Source organism: Hylobates moloch, unplaced genomic scaffold (assembly GCF_009828535.3).
Source record: "Hylobates moloch isolate HMO894 unplaced genomic scaffold, HMol_V3 SCAFFOLD_12, whole genome shotgun sequence".
NCBI lineage: Eukaryota > Metazoa > Chordata > Mammalia > Primates > Hylobatidae > Hylobates > Hylobates moloch.
In genome coordinates this window covers 61378476-61399510 of record NW_026652287.1, presented here as the reverse complement: position 1 = coordinate 61399510, position 21035 = coordinate 61378476, and the positions used below count along the sequence as shown (strand labels likewise).

The 21035-nt window shown below is 49.8% G+C and overlaps 1 protein-coding gene and 1 pseudogene across 1 annotated transcript in view; one reads left to right on the top strand and one right to left on the bottom strand.

Moving 5' to 3' along the window:
* The first annotated feature begins 206 nt into the window (after nucleotides 1-206).
* Nucleotides 207-21035, top strand: part of RHPN2 (rhophilin Rho GTPase binding protein 2) — an 84763-nt gene continuing 63934 nt past the window's right edge. Inside the window, exon 1 of the mRNA XM_032170383.2 lies at nucleotides 207-308. Coding sequence (XP_032026274.1) covers nucleotides 240-308 — 69 coding nt within the window. The 5' untranslated portion in view covers nucleotides 207-239. The remainder of the gene's footprint in view (nucleotides 309-21035) is intronic.
* On the bottom strand, nucleotides 14014-14101 carry LOC116479838 (small nucleolar RNA U3; annotated as a pseudogene).

Here is a 21035-nt window from a genome sequence, read left to right as displayed (position 1 = left end):
GGCGCAGGTCTCCGGGTGACGAGCCCCGCAAGGGGCGCGGGTTCGGGGCCCGCGACGGGGCGGGGCGCGGCGCGTCTCCAGAGCTCCCGTGCTCGGCCCCAGGCGGGGCTAGAAGGGCCGCGGGACGGGTCGGGAGTGGAGGGGCGGGGAAGGGCGGGGCAAGGGGCGGGGCCGCACGTCCTCTCCGGCCAGCCTCAGCCGCCGCGCCACAGTCCGCCCTCAGCGCCCGCGCCGCTAGCATGACCGACGCGCTGTTGCCCGCGGCCCCCCAGCCGCTGGAGAAGGAGAACGACGGCTACTTTCGGAAGGTGGGTGGCTTCGAGCGGGCGGGGACCTGCGGGCTCCAGACCTCCTTTCCCCCAGGCCCTGCAGGGGCCGTGGGAGCGCGCAGTCGGGGTCCACCAGGCTGGGAGGGGGAGGGGGCGCACTGGGCCGGCGCTGGCCGGACGGAGGCCGGCGGGGAGGAGATGGGCGGCGATGTCCCCGGCGTCCCGAGCAGGTGGCATCCGGGACTGGGCGGGGAGTAGGGGAGGCGCATGTGGCCGCCCCGCGCAGGTGCGGGCGGAGGACCTGGAGGGGTGCTTGGGTCTCCCCCCTCCCCCCCCCCCGCCACCCCTCGCCTGCGATCCCTGGTGCCTGGGGAAAGGACCGGTTCCTGGCTGCGCTGGCGCCCTTGGCCTCTGGGCGCGTTGCAGGAGCGCTTGGTGGGAGCGCGGGTGGAGACAGACCATCCCAGGCGGGTTGGCGGTCTCATATTTATTTTAGGCGCTCTGTCGCCCAGGCTGGAGTGCAGTGGCGCGATTATAGCTCACTGCAGCCTCGACTTCCTGAGCTCCAGAGATCCTCCCGCCCCAGCCTCCCGAGTAACTGGGACTGCTGGCGCGCCACCTTGCCACGCTAATTTTTTGTAGAACTGGGGTATCGCCCTGTTGCCCAGACTGGTCGCAAACTCTTGGGCTCAAGGGATCCTCCCGCCCCGGTCTACCAAAGTGCTGGGATTACAGGCGTGAGCCACTGCGCCCGGCCAGCGGTCTCTTTTTGCCTCCAAAATGCTTCCAACGTCCGCCTGTGGGACTTTTCAGGGAGCAGGGGAGAGCTGCTGGTGGGAGGGATCCTCCGGCGTTGCCCCCTCCTCGGCTCCGGGTCGTCCAGGAGGGCGTGAGCACCGCAGGTGAGGCCCACGGTCTTGTGCGTCTCACTGTGTGCCAAAGCGGATTTGTCTTGTTGTCCGGGAGACTTGGCGGGGGTGGCGGCGGGCGGCGGGTGCGGGCCTCGCGGGCTCTTGGCATGTCCAGGAGCTCTTGGGCTCACACTGCGGAGTTCTGCCCAGAAGATAACAGTCAGGGAGCTGAGTCCCTCAAAAGCGACCCCAGCCTGCGGAGCAGGGGCCCTGGGATAGCCGCAGGCGTCAGGGCCTGGGCTACAAAGATGCTTTGGAGCCCGGAGTCATGGTGATACCTTCCACGCCTTCCTCTCTCTAGGTCCCGAGCAAGTCTAAAAATAGCTTTTGGCCCTTGGCCAGGGATCACTGAGAGGGTGGAGAGATTGTTGTTGATTTTCGTTTTTATAATACATACGACAGTGCATAATTATAAATAGGGAAGTGAAACTTTCCCATAAACGAATCAATTCTTAATTGTTCAAAGCCTTAGGATCCAGTTCCTAAATGGTCTTGGCATCTTCCTCCTTCTCTCAGGTGACACAGAGAGACTGGGCTTTGCTAACTGGTGAGGAGCCCTGGGCAAGACAGTGTGGCGCAGAGTGGGAAAACTTCGTTTTTGTGAAGTTGCTTTTAGCATTAAAAAAAAAAAAGTAGTTTTGAGGTATATTTAAGTTCAAAGATGTCATCATGGAATTACAGGATTATAACTTCTAATTATGTGTGGCGTTTGGGACAGAGGATCACAGGCCATGGAATTGCAGGAGGAGGCCTGGCCTGGGAATTCCTATGTCTGTCCTCAAGCCCCAGGGCCTGACTGCCACTCCCACAAAATTGCTGTGTGGCCTCCCGCAAGTTGCTGCCTCTTTCTGGGACATTTCCTCCCCAGACTGTTCTCTGAGCAGGTGTAGCTCTGGAACTCCAGCAGCACCTGGGGGAAAATGGCAGCAAGAGGAGCACACCTGTGAGGGGTGGTCCCAAGCCTCCCAGAACACGTTTTCCTGTGGGAGCCCTCCATGTCTGTGAGCCCAGGGGAGGACGTCTTGCTCCACACTGGGAAAGAGTGGATGGCAAGAGAGCTAGGAAAGGCGCACAGTTGGATGTTTTTCATTTATTTATTTATGATGATGATGACGATGATTATGATGATGATGATGAAACAGAGTCTCACTCTGTCGCTCAGGCTGGAGTGCAGTGGTGTGATCTCGGCTCACTGCAACCTCTGCCTCCCGGGTTCAAGCATTTCTGCCTCAGCCTTCCAAGTAGCTGGGATTACAGGTGCCTGCCACCACGCCTGGCTAATTTTTTGTATTTTTAGTAGAAATGGGGTTTCACCATGTTGGCCAGGCTAGTCTTGAACTCCTGACCTTTAGCGATCCACCCGCCACGGCCTCCCAAAGTGCTGGGATTACAGGCGTGAGTCACTGCGCCCGGCTACAGGTGTTTTTTTTTTTTTTCCCCCTGAGATGGAGCCCAGGTTGGAGTGCAGTGGCACGATCTCAGCTCACTGCAACCTCCACCTACCAGAATGAAGTGATTCTCCCGCCTCAGCCTTCCCAGTAGCTGAGACTACAGGCTCATATCACCATGCCCGGCTAACTTTTGTATTTTTAGTAGAGGCAAGGTTTCGCCATGTTGGCCAGGCTGGTCTTGAACTCCTGACTTCAGGTGATCTGCCCACCTTGGCCTCCTAAAGTGGGGTGTTTTTTAGATGCAGTTTCTCTGGTGTTGGATGAGAGAATCGGGGTGCAAAATAAGAGGAATCATTGCTTTACAATTAAAAGCATCAATTTTGAAAATGAGACCTTGTAACAATTGTTGTGCTACTCCATGTTAAGTCATACCAGTTCAAAGAGTCTATTTGTCCTAGGAAAATAAAAGGTGTTGATGCTGAATCTTTCCTGATCTCTGACCTGAACCAGTTTGATCTAAAGCAAATGAGGGCCAGGTGTGGTGGCTCATACCTGTAATCCCAGTAGTTTGGGAGGCCGAGGCAGGTGGATCTCATGAAGCCGGGAGTGCCAGACCAGCCTGGGCAACATAGCAAGACCTTGGCTGTATAAAAAATTTTAAAAATAAAAATGAAAACAAAACCAAATGGCTGAATGAAAGGCAGGTGCTGACCAGGTGTGGTGGCTCACACCTGTAATCCCAGTATTTTGAGATGCTGAGGCAGGTGGATCACTTGAGGTCAGGAGTTCGAGACCAGCCTGGCCTACATGGTGAAACCCTGTCTCTACTAAAAATATAAAAATTAGCCGGGTGTAGTGGCAGGCGCCTGTAATCCTAGCTACTCGAGAGAGTGAGGCAAGAGACTCTCTTGAACCCGGGAGGCGGAGGTTGCAGTGAGCTGAAATCACACCACTGCACTCCAGCCTGGGCAACAGAGCGAGCCTCCATACCCCCGCAACCCCCCCAAAAAAAAAAGATCCCAGCACTTTGGGAGGCCGAGGCTAGTGGATCCACGAGGTCAGGAGATCGAGACCTTCCTGGCTAAAACGGTGAAACCCCATCTCTACTAAAAATACAAAAAATTAGCTGGGCGTTGTGGTGGGCGCCTGTAGTCCCAGCTGTTCGGGAGGCTGAGGCAGGAGAATGGCAGAGCTTGCAGTGAGCCGAGATCGCGCCACTGCACTCCAGCCTGGGTGACAGAGCGAGACTCCGTCTCAAAAAAAAAAAAAAAAGGCAGGTGCTGTCCAGGTGAAAGGAGAGAAAGAGCCCTTCAGGAAGAGGGAACAGCTTGGACAGAGCTGTGGACTTGTGAGTGCTTTGTAGGCACCCCCGGGGTGTGGAGGTGTTAGTGGGAGCCAGGCAGTTCAGGGTCATGTATCTTGCTTGACCTGGGAACTGTGGAATCCTTCAAAGTATTTAAAGCAGGACCAGACCTGTGAGATTTGTGTAAGAAAAAGACCACTTTGACACATGAATGGTGAAAGGGTGGTGGATGGGAAAGAAGCTATGGTGGAGCCAGGCAGGGAGGCATTGGGAGGATTTAGCTACTTGTAATACCTATCATCTTTGCCCTTCCTTCTCTGTTACGGACTACTGATGATGCAGTCAGTGACAGTGCTGTGAGTGGGGTGCAGTGCCTCACACCTGTAATCTCAGCATTTTGGGAGGCCAAGGTGGGAGGATTGCTTGAGGCCAGGAATTCAAGCCCACTCTGGGCAATATAGCAAAACCCCATCTCTATAAGAAGTTTAAAAATCAGCCTGGCATAGTGTTGTGTTCCTGTAATCCCATATACTCAGGAGGCCTAGGTGGGAGGATATCCGGAGCCCACGAGGTTGAGGCTGCAGTGAGCTGTTATCATGTCACTGCACTCCAGCCTGGATGACAGAGTGAGACCCTGTCTCACACACACACACACAAAAACAGCCATGTAAACACAGCCTCAATCACCCATTCTTTCCACCAGCTTGCACCCTTAGCTCAGAGCAGGGGTCCACACAGAAGGCAGAGATTCCAGTGATGAGGAGGTTGGAATGATAGAGCTGGAGAAAAGGCAATATCTGGCAGAGAGGGAAAGAACTGATGTGACAGGTTATGGCAGGGAAGGAGCTGCCAATGAGAATCCAAAATGCCTGCCTATTAGCCAGGTGTAGTGGCACCCAGCTGTGGTCCCAGCTACTCAGGAGGCTGAGGCAGGAGGATCGCTGAGCCTGGGAGGTGGAGGCTGCAGTGAGCCGAGATCACGCCACTGCATTCCAACCTGGACAGCAGAATGAGACCCTGTCTCAAAAAAAAGTCACAATGCCTGCCTGAGGCGTCTGGTCATGCGCCCCCTCGAGATCCATGAACGCGGGTGAACGTGGGGGCTAGTGCGTAGACTTGGTGGCCCTCGTGGGATATCCATGTGGCGGTCCCAGCAGAGAGCCCACTGCATGGGCCCAGCAGCCATGCAGGCGCCCTGGCTGGAGATGCAGTTTTGGGTGGCACCAATTGGGAGGCAGTTGGGGTATTGAGTGAAAGGATCTGGGCTAGAAGGGAATAGTTCCTCCGCTTAAGAGATGGGTAGAAAGGTGGGAGGAAAGCCAGAAGGGTGGCCAGGTCTAGGAAGCTGAGAGGTCAGTCTTGTTAGTGGAGCGAGGCTTGACAAGTCAGAAGAATGCTGGAAGGTCCTGGATTTAGTCCTTTAGGAGTCGTTAGGAAATGCATGATCGGAGAATTGGGGACAAAAGTCAGTGTGACAGGGTATAGGGGGAGAAGGGCAGGGAAGATATTACTGGAGAAAGAGGGGAGCTGAGAAGAGAGAAGGCAGCTTTGTTTTAGAATGTGGAAGTCCAGAGCCGGTTAAAGACAAAGGTGTGGAAGGGCACAGTGGCTCACACTGTAATCCCAGCACTTTGGGAGGCCGAGGCGGGCAGATCACCTGAGGTTAGAAGTTTGAGAGCAGCCTGGCCAACACGGTGAAACCCTGTCTCTACTAAAAGTACAAAAAATTAGCAAGGCGTGGTGGCAGGCACCTGTGATCCCAGCTACTCGGGAGGCTGAGGCAGGAGAATCGCCTGAACCCGTGAGGTGGAGGTTTCAGTGAGCTGAGATTGCGCCACTGCACTCTAGCCTGAGCAGCAGAGCGAGACTCTGTCTCAAAAAAAAAAAAAATCTAAAAGAAAAAAACAAAAGTGAAGAAGTTGGGTGGGGAATGGCTGGAGATTCAGGGAGAAGGTGAGCTGGGGATGGGTCCCAGGAGTGGAGGAGGGGGTGAAGATTGCCAACAGCTGCTGCATTGATTGGGTGTCTGAGCTACCCGGGGGCAGTGAGTGAGAACCCATGAGGCTTCCAATCTTGTATTTTTTTTTTTTTTTTTTTGAGACAGAGTCTTGCTCTGTCCCCCAGGCTGGAGTGCAGTGGCACAATCTCAGCTCCCTGCAACCTCCACCTCCTGGGTTCAAGCGATTCTCATGCCTCAGCCACCTGAGTGGCTGAGACTACAGATGTGCACCATCATGCCCGGCTAATTGTATTTTTTAGTAGAGACAGGGTTTCACCACGTTGGTCAGGCTGGTCTTGAACTCCTGACCTCAAGTGATCCACCCACCTTGGCCTCCCAAAGTGCTGGGATTATAGGTGTGAGTCCCTGCACCTGGACCTGTATTTTGACTATTGGGATTTCTTTGTTGTTGTTGAGACGGAGTCTCGCTCTGTCACCAGGCTGGAATGGAATGGCGCGATCTCGGCTCACTGCAACCTCCGCCTCCCGGGTTCAAGTGATTCTCCTGCCTCAGCTTCCCGAGTAGCTGGGACTACAGGCGCGTGCCACCATGCCCAGCTAATTTTTGTATATTTAGTAGAGTTGGGGTTTCACCATGTTGTCCAAGGTGGTCTCAACCTCTGGACTGCATGATCCGCCTGCCTCGGCCTCCCAAAGTGCTAGGATTACAGGCATGAGCCACCGCGCCTGGCGACTATTGGGATTTTGTGCACACTTAAGGATCAAATGAATTTCCACTGAAGTCAAGCTTCTCTTTCATCCTGTTCTCTGTGTCATGCCTTCCCTCCCCTTTTCTTTAAAATGACATTATGCTCCATTCATCCGAAAAGGATTTATGGAGCGACAGCTCAGTGCCTGACCCCTCCTCAGGTTCTGGGGCATTCCGGACCCTGACTTGATATGGTTTCTTTGGCAGCAGTTCCCAGCAGGTCTCGTTTCCTGGAGTGCTGAGCAGTGCTGGGAATTGGTGCTTTGTTGGGATGGCTGTGGCCATGCTTGAAAAGGAATCAGCCTCTTGGCTTTTTTTTGTTTCTGAAACGGAGTCTTGCTCTGTTGCCCAGGCTGGAGTGCAGTGGTGCACTCTCGGCTCACTGCATCCTCCGCCTCCAGGGTTCAAGCAATACTCCTGCCTCAGCCTCCCAAGTAGCTGGGATTATAGGCGCCCGCCACCATGCCCAGCTAATTTTTGTATTTTTAGTAGAAATGGTGTTTCACTATGTTGTCCAGGCTGGTCCTGAACTCTTGACCTCAAGTGATTTACCCGCCTTGGCCTCCCAAAGTGCTGGGATTACAGGTGTGAGCCATGGTGCCTGGCCTGGAATCAGCCTCTTGGCTCTAGTTTAGAGAGCAAAAAGTGGGGTGGTCCACGGGCCTTAATCAGAGCTTCAACTGTGTTTTGTGCACCTAATTGCTCAAAAGTCCCTTATGTGGGCTGGGTGTGGATCCTGAATGTGTAAGACAGTCACTGGTGGGAGATGGAGGGAGTCCCCCTTTTTTTTTTTTTTTTGAGACAGAGTTTCCCTCTTGTTGCCCAGGCTGGAGTGCAGTAGTGCAATCTTGGCTCACCACAACCTCCACCTCCCGGGTTCAAGCGATTCTCCTGCCTCAGCCTCCCCAGTAGCTGGGATTACAGGCGTGCACCGCCATGCCCAGCTAATTTTTGTATTTTTAGTAGAGATGGGGTTTCTCCATGTTGGTCAGGCTAGTCTCAAATTCCCAACCTCAGGTGATCTGCCCTACTTGGCCTCCCAAAGTGCTGGGATTACAGGGGTGAGCCACTGCGCCAAGCCCGGGAGTCCCCTTGTTAATTGGTCTTTTTGGAATCAGGTAGGATGACTTGGCTGTACAGAGCCTCAAGACGTAACTTAGCCTCAGGTTGGAAATGGACACCCCCAGTACAGACCTCCTGGTCTGGGCTGGCACCTTGGGAGGTCTCTGAAAAAAGAAACCTTTCAGGTCTATTTTTTTTTTCTATCTTTTTTTTTTTTTTTGAGACGGAGTTTCGCTCTATCACCCAGGCAGGAGTGCAGTGGCGCGGTCTTGGCTTACCACAACCTCTGCCTCCCGGGTTCAAGTGATGTGCCTCAGGCTCCTGAGTACCTGGGATTACAGGCATGCGCCACCATGCCCGGCTAATTTTGTATTTTTAGTAAAGACAAGGTTTCTCCATGTTGGTCTCGAACTCCAGACCTCAGGTGATCTGCCTGCCTTGGCCTCCCAAAGTGCCGGGATTACAGGCGTGAGCCACCATGCCCAGCCTCAAGTCTATTATAAAATCATGTCTCTCACTTTTTTCTTTTCTTTTTTTTCTTTCTTTTTTGACAGGGTGTTGCTGTGTCATCCAGGCTGGAGTTTAGTGGTATGATCATAGCTCACTGCAGCCTCAACCTCCCTGGCTCCAGCGATCCTCCTGTCTCAGGCTCCTGAGTAGCTGGGACAACAGGCATGAGCCACAAAGCCTGGCTAATTTTTAAATTTTTTGTAGAGACAGGGTCTCACTGTGTTGCCCGTGCTGGCCTCGAACTCTTTTTTTTTTTTTTGAGACAGAGTCTGGCTCTGTTGCCCAGGCTGGAGTGCAGTGGCGCCATCTCGGTTCACTGCAAGCTCCGCCTCCCGGGTCCACGCCATTCTCCTACCTCAGCCTCTGGAGTAGCTGGGACTACAGGTGCCCGCCACCACGTCCGGCTAATTTTTTTTTTTTTTTTTGGTATTTTTAGTAGAGACGGGGTTTCACCATGTTAGCCAGGATGGTCTCAATCTCCTGACCTTGTGATCTGCCCGCCTCGGACTCCCAAAGTGCTGGGATTACAGGCGTGAGCCACCGCGCCCGGCCTGGTCTTGAACTCCTTGGGCCCAAGCCTCAGCCTTCCACAGTGCTCGGATTACAGGCATGAGCCCACCGCACCCAGCTTTCCCTGGCTTCTCACTATATTTTTTCTTTCTCATTATGTTACTGTGTTTAAACAGAGGTACAGCTCTGTAAGATTACTATAAATTACTTTCTCAACTTATATTACTATAAATTATTTCTCAAGAAGTGGAAATGCAACTTCTTTTCCCCAGATTTTTATGCTCTTCCTACTGAAAATCTTGGAAGAATTATTGTTCTCTGGCCTGTAGTTAAATGCAAAGTAATGTAATTTTCTAGAATGCTGCATCCTGATAGCGATTCCTTTTCTGCAACTGCCCCTGTACCCCATAGTACTAAAACTCACAGGAAAATCTGTTCTTGGCCATGAAGAAAAGCAGCTGGAAGGCCAGGGGTGGTGACTTATGCCTGTAATCCCAGCACTTTGGGAAGCTGAGGTGGGTGGATCACCTGAGGTTGAGAGTTCGAGACCAGCCTGACCAACATGGAGAAACCCCGTCTCTACTAAAAATACAAAATTAGCTGGGTGTGGTGGTGCATATCTGTAATCCCAGCTACTCAGGAGGCTGAGGCAGGAGAATGGCTTGAGCCTGAGAGGCAGAGGTTTCAGTGAGCTGAGCTCACACCATTGCACTCCAGCCAGGGCAACAAGAACAAAAAACTCCATCTCAAAAAAAAAAAAAAAAAAAAGAAAAGAAAAGAAAAGCAGCTGGAAACAAACTAGAGAAAGCCTTTCCCCAGGGCCGTTGAAAGGCCCGAAATGAAAGGTCTTGGCACTATGTGGAAGAGGAGAGTGAGTACACAGTGAGGCATTGTCACTTCTTATCTCTGCCTCTTCATCCTTTGGGAATGCTAATGCCCCCAAATGAATTTAGCTCCATTGTTTTTACTCAAGAGCTGTAGGAGAAGTTGTTTCTTGTTCACAGAAACCTCCAGCCTGGACAGGGCCTCCGGGTTCATTGTGTCCTGTTTTATGGTCCCTGTTGACTCTGGGCTTCCTGGAGGCTCCGGCAGAGAAGGAAGGAGAATTTTTGTTTATTGTTGTTGTTTTTTAACCCAGAAGCTCCTTGCAGTCTTCTCTCTGCAAGGAGCAGGGATCTACTCTTTGATGAATGAGCAGCATTCGTCTTAGTGAGGGCTAATTTCGTGTTAGACACTTGTGTGCATCTTTTATGAGCGCACGTGTGGATGAGGAAGCCTTCTGATGGGCTGCGTCCACCAGGCACAGCGTGGGTCATGTGGGATCAGCAGCTCCAACTCTATTGGTACTGATACTATCCCTCCGGCTGTTTAGATCCATCCCCTTGGAGGCTCGAGTCAATTCCCAGGTGGAGAGGGAGGGAGGCAGAGGAGAGTAAAGGTTGGTGATGCTGACCCTACTCCTGATTCCCCATCATGGTCTAAAATGATTTTTTTCTTTTTTTTTTTTTTTTAAAGATGACAGAATCTGGCTCTGTCACCCAGGCTGGCGTGCAGATTACTGTAGCCTTGACCACCTTGGCTCAAGTGATCCTCCTGCCTCAGCCTCCCAAGTAGCTGGGACTACAGGCATGATTAAAAATCGCCACACCTGGCTGATTTTTATTTTTATTTTTTGTAGAGATGGGGTCTTACTGTGTTGCCTAGGCTGGTCTTGAACTCCTGCCCTCAAGCAATCCTCCAGTCTCAGTGGTGGGCTATTACAGGTGTGAACCACTGCACCCACCCCTAAGCCAGATCTTGAAGACCAGGCTGGATCCAGGCTGACTGTGGCCTTGGAGAGGGTCTGCCCAGCTGCATGGTATCCGCCATCAGCCCCGAGGGCCTGCCTGACCAACAGTTTTCAACTGTGGGATCCTGGCTGGGAGGTATCCCCTGGCAGAAACAGAATTTTCAGGGTGACTCAGAGGAGAGACAACATGATGACCTGTAACACTGTAAATGTCCCTTGTTTCCTGGGGCCATTTGGATGGTTGCCACGACACCACCTGATGCTACTGGGCATTGGCTTTAGCCTGATCAACACTTCCTCCTTTGGCTCAGGTACCAGCGTCCCGTGACACAAAGGCTGCATTGGAGGTAGCCATAGGACACAGTCGAACTGCAGGTACTGCTCAGCCAGAGGCTGGGTGTCTGGCAGAGCAGCAGTAATGGGTGCCAAGTGAGGACAAGGTTCCCCACTTGGAGCACCAGGGATGGAGACACCACGGTGAATGATATGAGTCCCTCAGGGCTGCCCATTCAGACCCTCGGAGTTCCCTATGGCCAGGTTTCCATTTGATTGTAACGAGAAAAGGGGACCAGCCCAGTGGCTCACGCCTGTGATCCTAGCACTTTGGGAGTCCGAGCCAAGGGGATCATTTGAGGTCAGGAGTTCGAGACCAGCCTGGACAACATGGTGAAACCCTGTTTCTACTAAAAATGCAAAATTAGTTGGGCGTGGTGCTGCATGCCTGTAATCCCAGCTACTTGGGAGGCTGAGGCAGGAGAATCGCTTGAACCTCGGAGGTGGGGGTTGCAGTCAGCTGAGATTGTGCCACTGCACTCCAGCCTGCTGGGTGACAGAGCAAGATTCTGTCTCAAAAAAAAAAAAAAACAAAGAAGAAAAAAGGGCAAGTGGTAAAAAAGGCTGGATGTAGTGGCTCACACCTGTAATCCCAGCACTTTAGGAGGCCAGGGTGGGCAGATCACATGAGCTCAGGAGTTCAAGACCAGCCTGGGCTGCATCAACAAAACTCTGTCTCTACAAAAAATACAATAAAATTAGCCAGGTGTGGTGGTGTGGACCTGTAGTCCCAGCTTCTTGGGAGGCTGAGGTGGGAGGATTGCTTGAGCCCCGGGATGTTGAGGCTGCTGTGAATGGAGATCTCGCCACTGCACTCCAGCCTGGGCAAGAGAGTGAGATCCTGCCTCAAAAACAAGAGGCTGGGTGCAGTGGCTCACACTTGTAATCCCAGCACTTTGGTAGGCTGAGGCGGGTGGATCACCTGAGGTCTTAGGAGTTCAAGACCAGCCTGGCCAACACAGTGAAACCACGTCTCTAGTAAAAAATACAAAAATTAGCTGGGTGTCCGGGTGCAGTGGCTCATGCCTGTAATCCCAGCACTTTGGAGGCCAAGGCAGGTGGATCACGAGGTCAGGAGTTCAAGACTAGCCTGACCAACATGGTGAAACCCCATCTCTACTAAAACTACAAAAATTAGCTAGGCATGGTGGCGCGCGCCTGTAATCCCAGCTACTCTGGAGGCTGAGGCAGGAGAATCACTTGAACCTAGGAGGCAGAGGTTGTAGTGAGCCAAGATCGCACCACTGCACTCCAGCCTGAGCAACAGAGCGAGACTCCATCTCAAAAAAAAAAAAAAAAAAACTGTTAAAACTATTGTTGAGTGTGTCCTACCAGTTGAAATAAGCAGATCATTGGTCTGGAAATACAGTTGATTCATGGAAATGTTCACGATTTGATGTGGTGGGAGGCACAGTAAAAGCCTAGTTATTCAAGGCTAGGCGCAGTTGCTCACACCTGTAATCCTAACACTTTGGGAGGCTGAGGTGGGTGGATCACTTGAGGCCAGGAGTTCGAGAGCAGCCTGGCCAACATGGTGAAACCTCGTCTCTACTAAAAAAAAAAAAAAATATATATATATATAAATTAGCCAGGTGTGTTGGCACATTCCTGTAATCCTAGCTACTCAGGAGGCTGAAACAAGAGAATCACTTGAACCCGGGAGGTGGAGGTTGCAGTGAGCTGAGATCACACCACTGCACTCCAGCCTGGGCAACAGAGCAAGACTTCGTCTCAAAAAAAAAAAAAAGTTATTCAGCATATTGAAAAATAACTGTGATTGGCACACAGTAGGGGTTTACAGAGATTTCTGGAACAGACTGAAGGGAGCTCGTAACTAAAGATTATGGCTGTGTTGATTCATATCGAGTCCCCCTCCACCCCCATGTGAATGGATTGGGATTCCCGGGGGAGGCGGCTGGGCCCTAACCTCCAGCCCTGACACCTGGCAGAGATCCTGGAAGGGCAGGAGGGCTGTTGACAAGTACTGAATTCATGTTTTCATTTTTATGGACATGGACAAGCTAGATTCTTTCCACCCAGCCTGCCCTGAATCTCCAGTGTGGTGAAAAGTTAAATTAGATGTATGTGTGTATTGCAGGGTACTGCATGCTATTTTCTGTGCTTTCTCATTGATTGCTCTGGCTGACTTATAAACAAGCAATTCTGTTTTCCAGAGTTTGGTGGTTGAGTGAGGGATTGCGTAACCAGGAAGGACTGAGAAAGGCAGAGAAAATAATCTTTGCTGGAGAAGCAGCTAAAAACACCTGCCTTCCTGTATCCCGTGGGAAGGTCTCTCTGGCTGGGAGCTGGCCCAGCCCTACCATGTCGTCTCTCACTTAGTTTTACGCCTGAACCTTTAGATCCCAAGCTTGCACATTGTCCTAAATTTGCTGGAAACACCTCTGCATGTGTGAGCTTTATCTTTGGCTGTGCAGAAGAAGGGCCCATACTGTTACCTGTAGTGGAGGGGAAGCAGGCACCAGGCACTGCCCAGAATGGAGCAGGGCCCCCATAGGGGAAGAAAAACTGCCCTGTTCCAGGAGTAGCTTGACCACCCTTTCCTTTCTTCCTAATTAAGTGCCTACCTCCAGTTTTATTTATTTTTTTAACAGCATAAATTTATTTTTCACAGTTCTAGAAGCTAGAAATCCAAGATCAAGGTGCCAGCACGGTCAGTTTTTGGTAAGGGCTCTCTTTCTGACTTTAATTCTTTTTTTTTTTTTTTTTTGAGACAAGGTCTCACTCTGTCACCCAGGCAGGAGGGCAGTGGTGAGTTCTCGGCTCACTGCAACCTCCGCCTCCCGAGTAGCTGGGACTATAGACACACGCCACCACACCTGGCTAAGTTTTGTATTTTTTGCTTGAGATGGGGTTGCACCATGTTGGCCAGTCTGGTCTCAGACTACTGACCTCAAGTGATCCGCCCACCTCAGCCTCCCAAAGTGCCATGATTATACACGTGAGCCGCCACGCCAGGCTTTTTTCTGATTTTAGACAGCCACTTTCTCACTTTGTAAGAAACTTGTAACAGTGGCAGAAATGTCACTGTAGCTGTGATCTGTCTGTTCACTGAACAGATTTCACCTAGGATAACATTCTGAGGCTTTTCTCTGTGTACACATTTAGTTGTTACACCACATTATTTAGGTGTTTTATGAGCTCAAGAACAGTAGTTACAAGCAAGGTGAATCCGCATTTCTGCACTCAAAGCTTTTAGATAGGTGTGTGCCACACTAATATAAATGGTTGCTGTGCACATTCAGAGAAAATTCTCCAGTAACGAACTGTAGAAATGATCCCTGGAAGTACAGTCTTCCTGCCTGTGGGCTTTGTCTAGGTGCTGCTCTTAAATACTTGTCTTACAGGTGAACAATCTGACTGTACATTAAGGGCATGTAAGTGACCTGTAAAGAGAGTTTTCACTCTAGGCCAGTGCGGTGGCTCGCACCTGTAGTCCCAGCACTTTGGGAGGGCGAGGTGGGCAGATCAATTAAGTCCAGGAGTTTGAGACCAGCCTGGCCAACATGGCAAAACCCTGTGTCTACTAAAAATACAAAAATTAGCCAGGCATGGTGGTGCGCATCTGTAATCCCAGCTACTCAGGAGGCTGAGACAGGAGAATCGCTTGAGTCCAGGAGGCGGAGGTTGCAGTGAGTTGAGATCATGCCGCTGTACTCCAGCTTGGGTGACAGAGTGAGACTCTGTCTCAAAGGAAAGAAAAGAGTTTTCACTCTAGGTAAACTTATTTGAGTTAGTACTTTTTTAGTTGCAGGTGCTAGAAAATTTAATCCAAAATAGCTTTGGCAGATAAACACACCCTAGTACGTTCCTCCAGTAGAATTCTATCCCACAATAAAAAAGGAACACACAAATTAGCTGGGTGTGGTGGCGGGTGCCTGCAGTTCTAGCTACTCAGGAGGCTGAGGCAGGAGAATCGCTTGAGCCTGGGAGGTGGAGTTTGCAGTGAGCCAAGATCACACCACTGTGCTCCAGCCTGGGCAACAAGAGCGAAACTCTGTCTAAAAAAAAAAAAAAAAAAAAGGAACAAACTACTGGTAAATGAAACAGCATGGGTGAATCTCAAAACATGGTATTGAGCAAAATAAACCAGACACAAAAGTCTGCATCCTATCTGATTACATTTACATAGTTCAAAAGCAGACAAAAATATGTGGTGATAGAAATCAGAGTATTGGTTGCCTGGGGATGATGGAAATGTTCTGTGTTCTGTATTTTGATAGGAGTGATGGTTACACAGGTTTATATGTTTGTTCAAACTCATTGAACTATATACTGAAAATATGTGTATTTTATTATATGTAAATTGTACCTCAATTCAGAAAATGGCTTAGGCAAAGAAGGGAATGAATTGGTTGCTGTAAATGAAAAGTACAGAGGGATGGCTTCAGGCCTGGCTTGATCCAGGGCTCAGATGACATCACCAAATCTGTTTCTCAGCTCAGCCTACCTGGGGTTGGTTCCATGTCTAGGGAGGCACTCTTCTGCTGGTGGTAAGGTGGCTGCAACTGCTCAGTGTCACAGCCTCCCAGGTTCAAGGCCAATGAGGACCTCTTCCTGATGGGTTTTGATTGACCCTCATCTTCAGGCTTTCGTTTTCTAATGGGCCAGGCAGAAGTCAGATGTTCTTCCCCTTGGAAAGGATGTTGGGGGAGCATGGATTTACACACACACCCCTGCCCCCCACCAGGCCATCATGGGCTATGAGGTGGGAGAGTGGGCTGGAGTCACTGTTCCCCCAAAAGATGTGGGGTGATGGTGGGCAGCCATCACCCATGAAGGGGTGTCTGGGGGTTGCATGCATTCCTACCGCTCACACCGCCTCACCGCTCATCCTGAGCAGCAGGAAGGACAGGGTCTTAAATCCCACCCCAACTTTTACTGCCCGCCTCTAGGATCTCAAGTTGCTCATATAACCTCCTTGCTGCAGAACCATGGCATCCGAGATGCTGCACCAGGGTCCACATAAGCGGGCCGACCCCAGGAGTTGCCTGTAAAGCTGGTGATGACACAGGCGTTCACTCAGTACTTGCTTTTCTTGGGTGTTGGCTGTCTGCCCACTCTGCAAGTTTCAGGACTGACGGAAATGTGTGAACCTTAGTGTGGGAAGGGAATAGACTCTGTGGAGGAGAAAGTCTCACTTCACTGTAGAACTTGTCAACAGCAGACCCCGAGGTCAGGACAGCTCAGTTGGCCCCACAGGTGTGAGGGGTTTAGCCCCAGTCCCTGGTGCAAACCCTCACTCCAGTTTCAAAGCGGCTCTGTGTTCTGTTGAGAACCAATCCCTGTCTCTGCGTTGCAGAAGCTATTCTGGAAGCTGTTTGTTCAGGGCTAAGGTCTCGTTATTAGACAAGATAAGGGGTGGGGTGAGAAATGTATGGGTGGGGATGGTGGACCCGCCACCTTGTCCCCTACAGAGCAGCCCCTGGCAGGGGCTAGTAGATGGCCAATAGTTTCTGATGATGCCAGCGAGTCTTTCTGACAGTCTTGTCCAGATTTACCTCTCAGGGAAGTTTCTACACACAGCCCTGTAGGTGTTTCTTGTGTTCTCCAGCAAAGCCCAACATTCCTACCTGTCAGGAATAAGTAATGTGGTTTCGGGCCCAATTACTCAGTCAAATCTAACCCTAAGTGTTCCTATGCCTTATCTAGAAACTTGACCACATATCTATGGGCTGGTTAGGGCGTACTGATTCCAGGCCAGCAGAAGTTGGGGAAAGTATATGAACAGAAAAAAAAATTCTTATCTGTAGTTTGGAATGGCTGCTTATCTGAGCTCTGGGAATGTACGTAAAGGAATTAGTTATTCAAGCTTCCCTGTAAAATGAAACACAGCAGTGGTGATCCAGGTAATTCAGAGTCAAACTGAATCGTCGTCATTTTTGGAAGTGGAAAGGATAGGGACGAACAGTTATTTTAGTTCTTTAACATTTAATTATAATAACTTAACATTAAAGTTTTTTTTTTTTTTTGAGACTGAGTCTCGCTGTGTCACCCAGGCTGGAGTGCAGTGGTGTTATCTTGGCTCACTGCAACCTCTGCCTCCCGGGTTCAAGTGATTCTCCTGCCTCAGCCTCCAGAGTAGCTGGGATTATAGGCGCATGCCACTACGCCCAGCTAATTTTTATATTTTTAGTAGAGACGGGGTTTCGCCATGTTGGCCAGGCTGTTCTCGAACTCCTGTCCTCAGGTGATCTACCCACCTCAGCCTCCCAAAGTGCTGGGATTACAGGCGTGAACTACCACACCTGGCCAAAGATATTTTAATCTTAAATCTGAAGAAAGACAAAATTGGAAACCGTTTAATGCTTTAAACGATATTAATTTTAAAATCCATTCCAGGGCTGGATGCCATGGCTCATGCCTGTAATCCCAGCACTTTGGGAGGCCGAGGCAGGTGAATCACCTGAGGTCAGGAGTTCGAGACCAGCCTGGCCAACACGGTGAAACCCCATCTCTACTAAAAATAGAAAGATTAGCTGGGTGTGGTGGCGGGTGCCTGTAATTCCAGCTACTCAGCAGGCTGAGGCAAGATAATCACTTGAACCCAGGAGGCAGAGGCTGTACTGAGCTGAGATCGTACCACTGCACTCCAGCCTGTCTACAGAAACCAACTTGAATTCTGAATATCTGTGCAATTTGGACTTGGGGGAAGTGTCCTTGCGAGACAGGGAAAATTAAGTTGTGGGGCTGTGTGGGGGACAGGTGGTGGTGACCTGATGGGAAATGAGAATGAGAAGTCTTTTATTTTTATTATTATTTTAAAATTTTTATTATTATTTGTAGAGACAGAGTCTCACTCTGTTATCCAGGCTGGAGTGCAGTGGCGCAATTGTAGCTCACCGCAGCCTCAAACTCCTGGCCTCAAGCGATCCTCTGGCCTCAGCCTCTCAAAGTGCTTAGGATTAGAGGTGTGAGCTACCATGACCATTCTGGCCAAGAATGAGAAATCTTTGTGGAAGGAGAATACTGGGATTCCTGAGGAGGTTTCCGCTATAGATAACTCACATCTCCCTCACTGGGGTCCAGGCCATGGGTGTGGCTTGGGCAGAGGTCGGAGAGGCCAGGTGTGTGCAGGCCTGAGATGTGACTCAGCGAGAGAGAAAGGGCAGTCTCTTCACCACGTAATACTACCCGCCAGACCGCTCCCAGGGAGTAACCGCAGTGGGCAGGACCTAGAGATAAGCGTCAAAGAGGAATGTGGGCCTAACCCGGGTCCTGAGGCTTCTACCTGTCTGGGGTGGGAAGAACACCATTAAGTTAAAATGCAACTATTATTCTGATCTTAAACTTTTAGCATGAAACGCTGTAATCCAAATACACCAGGGCACAATGGTCAGAGAACACAGACAATTTGTTGAAAAAGAAATTAAAGTGTCAAGATTATATGGAAGGGGTGGGGGGAGGGGGGAGGGACAGCATTAGGAGATACACCTAATGCTAAATGACGAGTTAATGGGTGCAGGAAATCAACATGGCACATGGATACATATGTAACAAACCTGCACATTGTGCACATGTACCCTAAAACCCTAAAGTATAATAAAAAAAAAAAGATTATATGGAAAAACCTTTACCTTCACTGTTATAATAAACATACAAATTAGAAGAATGAGCTATTTATTTTTGCATGTCAACTTGACAGAAATTAAAAATAATTTTCAACTGGACAGTTAAAAAGACAATCCAGTTTCAAACTGGGCAAAAGAGGGCCGGGTGTGGTGGCTCACGCCTGTAAGACTAGCACTTTGGGAGGCCAAGGTGGGCAGATCACTTGAGGTCAGGAGTTCAAGACCAGCCTGGCAAAAAAATGGTGAAACCTTGTCTCTACCAAAAAATACAACAATTAGCCGGACGTGGTGGCATGCACCTGTAGTCCCAGCTGCTCAGGAGGCTGAGGCAGGAGAATCACTTGAACCCAGGAGGTGAAGGTTGCAGTGAGCCAAGATCACACCACTGCAGCAGTCCAGTCTGGGTGACAGACTGAGACCCTGTTTAAAAAAAAAAAATGGGCAAAGGATCTGAATTGATATTTCTTCGAAGAAGATATACAGTTGGCCAATAAGTTCATGAAAAGATATTCAACATCATTAACTGTCAGAGAGACACAATTCAAAACGACAGTGTGAGACAGCACACACATAAGATAGCTGTAATAAAGGGATAGACCAGCAACTGTATTGGTGAGATGCAGATGAATTGGAACTCCCATGCTGTTAGTTGGATTGTAAAATTGTATAACCACTTTGAAGAGCCTGATAGTTTCTCAAATCATTAAACATAGAATAAATCATATGATCTAGATCAGGTGCAGTGGCTCGCGCCTGTAATCCCAGCATATTGGGAAGCCAAGCCAAGCGGATCACTTGAGGTCAGGAGTTTGACACCAGCCTGGCCAACATCATGAAACCCCCCCCCCCACTAAAAATACAAAAATTATCTGGTCATGGTGGTGCACGCCTGTAATCCCAGCTACCCGGGAGGCTGAGGCAGGAGAATCGCTCAAACCTGGGAGACAGAGGTTGCAATGAGCCGAGATTGAGCCACTGCACTCAATCCTGGACGACAGAGCAAGTCTCTGTCTCAAAAACACAAAAACAAAATAAGCCACCTGATCTAGAAATTTTATTTCTATATTTATAGCCAAGAGAAACAAAAGCATATATCCGTATCAAACCTTGTATGCACATAAACAGCCTTATTCGTAATAGTCAAAAAGTGAAAACACTCCCCATGCCCATCGTATGATGAATGGATAAAGTACACAAGTGTGGTGTATCTATATAATGAAATCTTATTCAGGGACAAAAACGGACAAAGTTCTGATACATGCTACAACCTGGATAAACCTTGAGAACATCATGGCAAATGAAAGAAGCCAGATGCAAAGGCCACATATTATATGATTCCATTTATATGAAATAATCTTGAATAAGCAAACCTGTAAAGACAGAAAGTAGATTTGTGGTTGCCTAGGGCTGGGGTTAAGGGGAAAAGGAAATGGGGAGTGATGCTAATGGCTACTTGCTTTTTTTTTAGGGTGATGAAAATGTTCTAAAATCAGATAGTGGTTGATGGGCGTGGTGGCTCACGCCTGTAATCGCAGCACTTTGGGAGGCTGAGGTAGGCAGATCACTTGAGGTTAGGAGTTCAGGACCAGCCTGGCCAACATGGCAAAACCCTGTCTCTACTAAAAATACAAAAATTAGCCAGGCGTCGTGGTGGGCACCTGTAATTCTAGCTACTCGGGAGGCCGAGGCAGGAGAATCACTTGAACCTGGGAGCAGAGGTTGCAGTGAGCCGAGATTGTGCCACTGCACTGCAGCCTGGATGACAGAGCAAGACTCCATCTAAAAAAAAAAAAAAAAAATTCAGATAGCATTGATGGTTCTGTAACTCCTGAATATACTAAAAACCAATGAATTGTTTATTTTAAAAGGGCAAAATGTATGGTATATGGATTATATCTCCATAAAGCTGTTACTAAACAAAAAAGTAGGCCAGGTGCAGTGGCTCACACCTGCCATCCCAGCTCTTTGGGGAGGCCGAGGCAGGTGGATCACTTGAAGTCAGGAGTTCAAGACCAGCCTGGGCAACATGGTGAAATCCTATGTCTACTAAAAATAAAAAAATTACCTGGACATGGTGACATGCACCTGTAGTCCCAGCGACTTGGGAAGCTGAGGCATGAGAATCACTTGAACCCAGGAGTCAGAGATTGCAGTGAGCTGAGATTGTGCCACTGCACTGCATCTTAGGCACACTGCGAGACTCCGTTCCAAAAAAAAAAAAAAAAAGTAGATACTCAGTAACAGTGAGGGGGAAAGCAGTCACAAGGGTGTGTGTGCCTTTCTGTCCTGGAGGATGATTGGGCTGGCCCATGGGTAGCCCTAAAAGGTTTGATCTTATAACTCTGCCCTAGAGATATGTCTTTAATTAATTAATTTATTTTTGAGACAGTGTCTCACTTTGGTCGCCGAGGCTGGAGTGCAGTGACGTAATCTCGGCTCACTGCAACCTTCACCACCCAGATTCAAGCGATTCTCGTGCCTCAGCCTCCTGAGTAGCTGGGATTATAGGCGCCCACCACCACACCTGGTTAATTTTTTGTATTTTTTAGTAGAAACAGGGTTTCACCATGTTGGCCAGGCTGGTCTCGAACTCCTGACTTCAGGTGATCCACCCGCCTTGGCCTTCCAAAGTTCTGAGATTACAGGCGTGAGCCACAGTG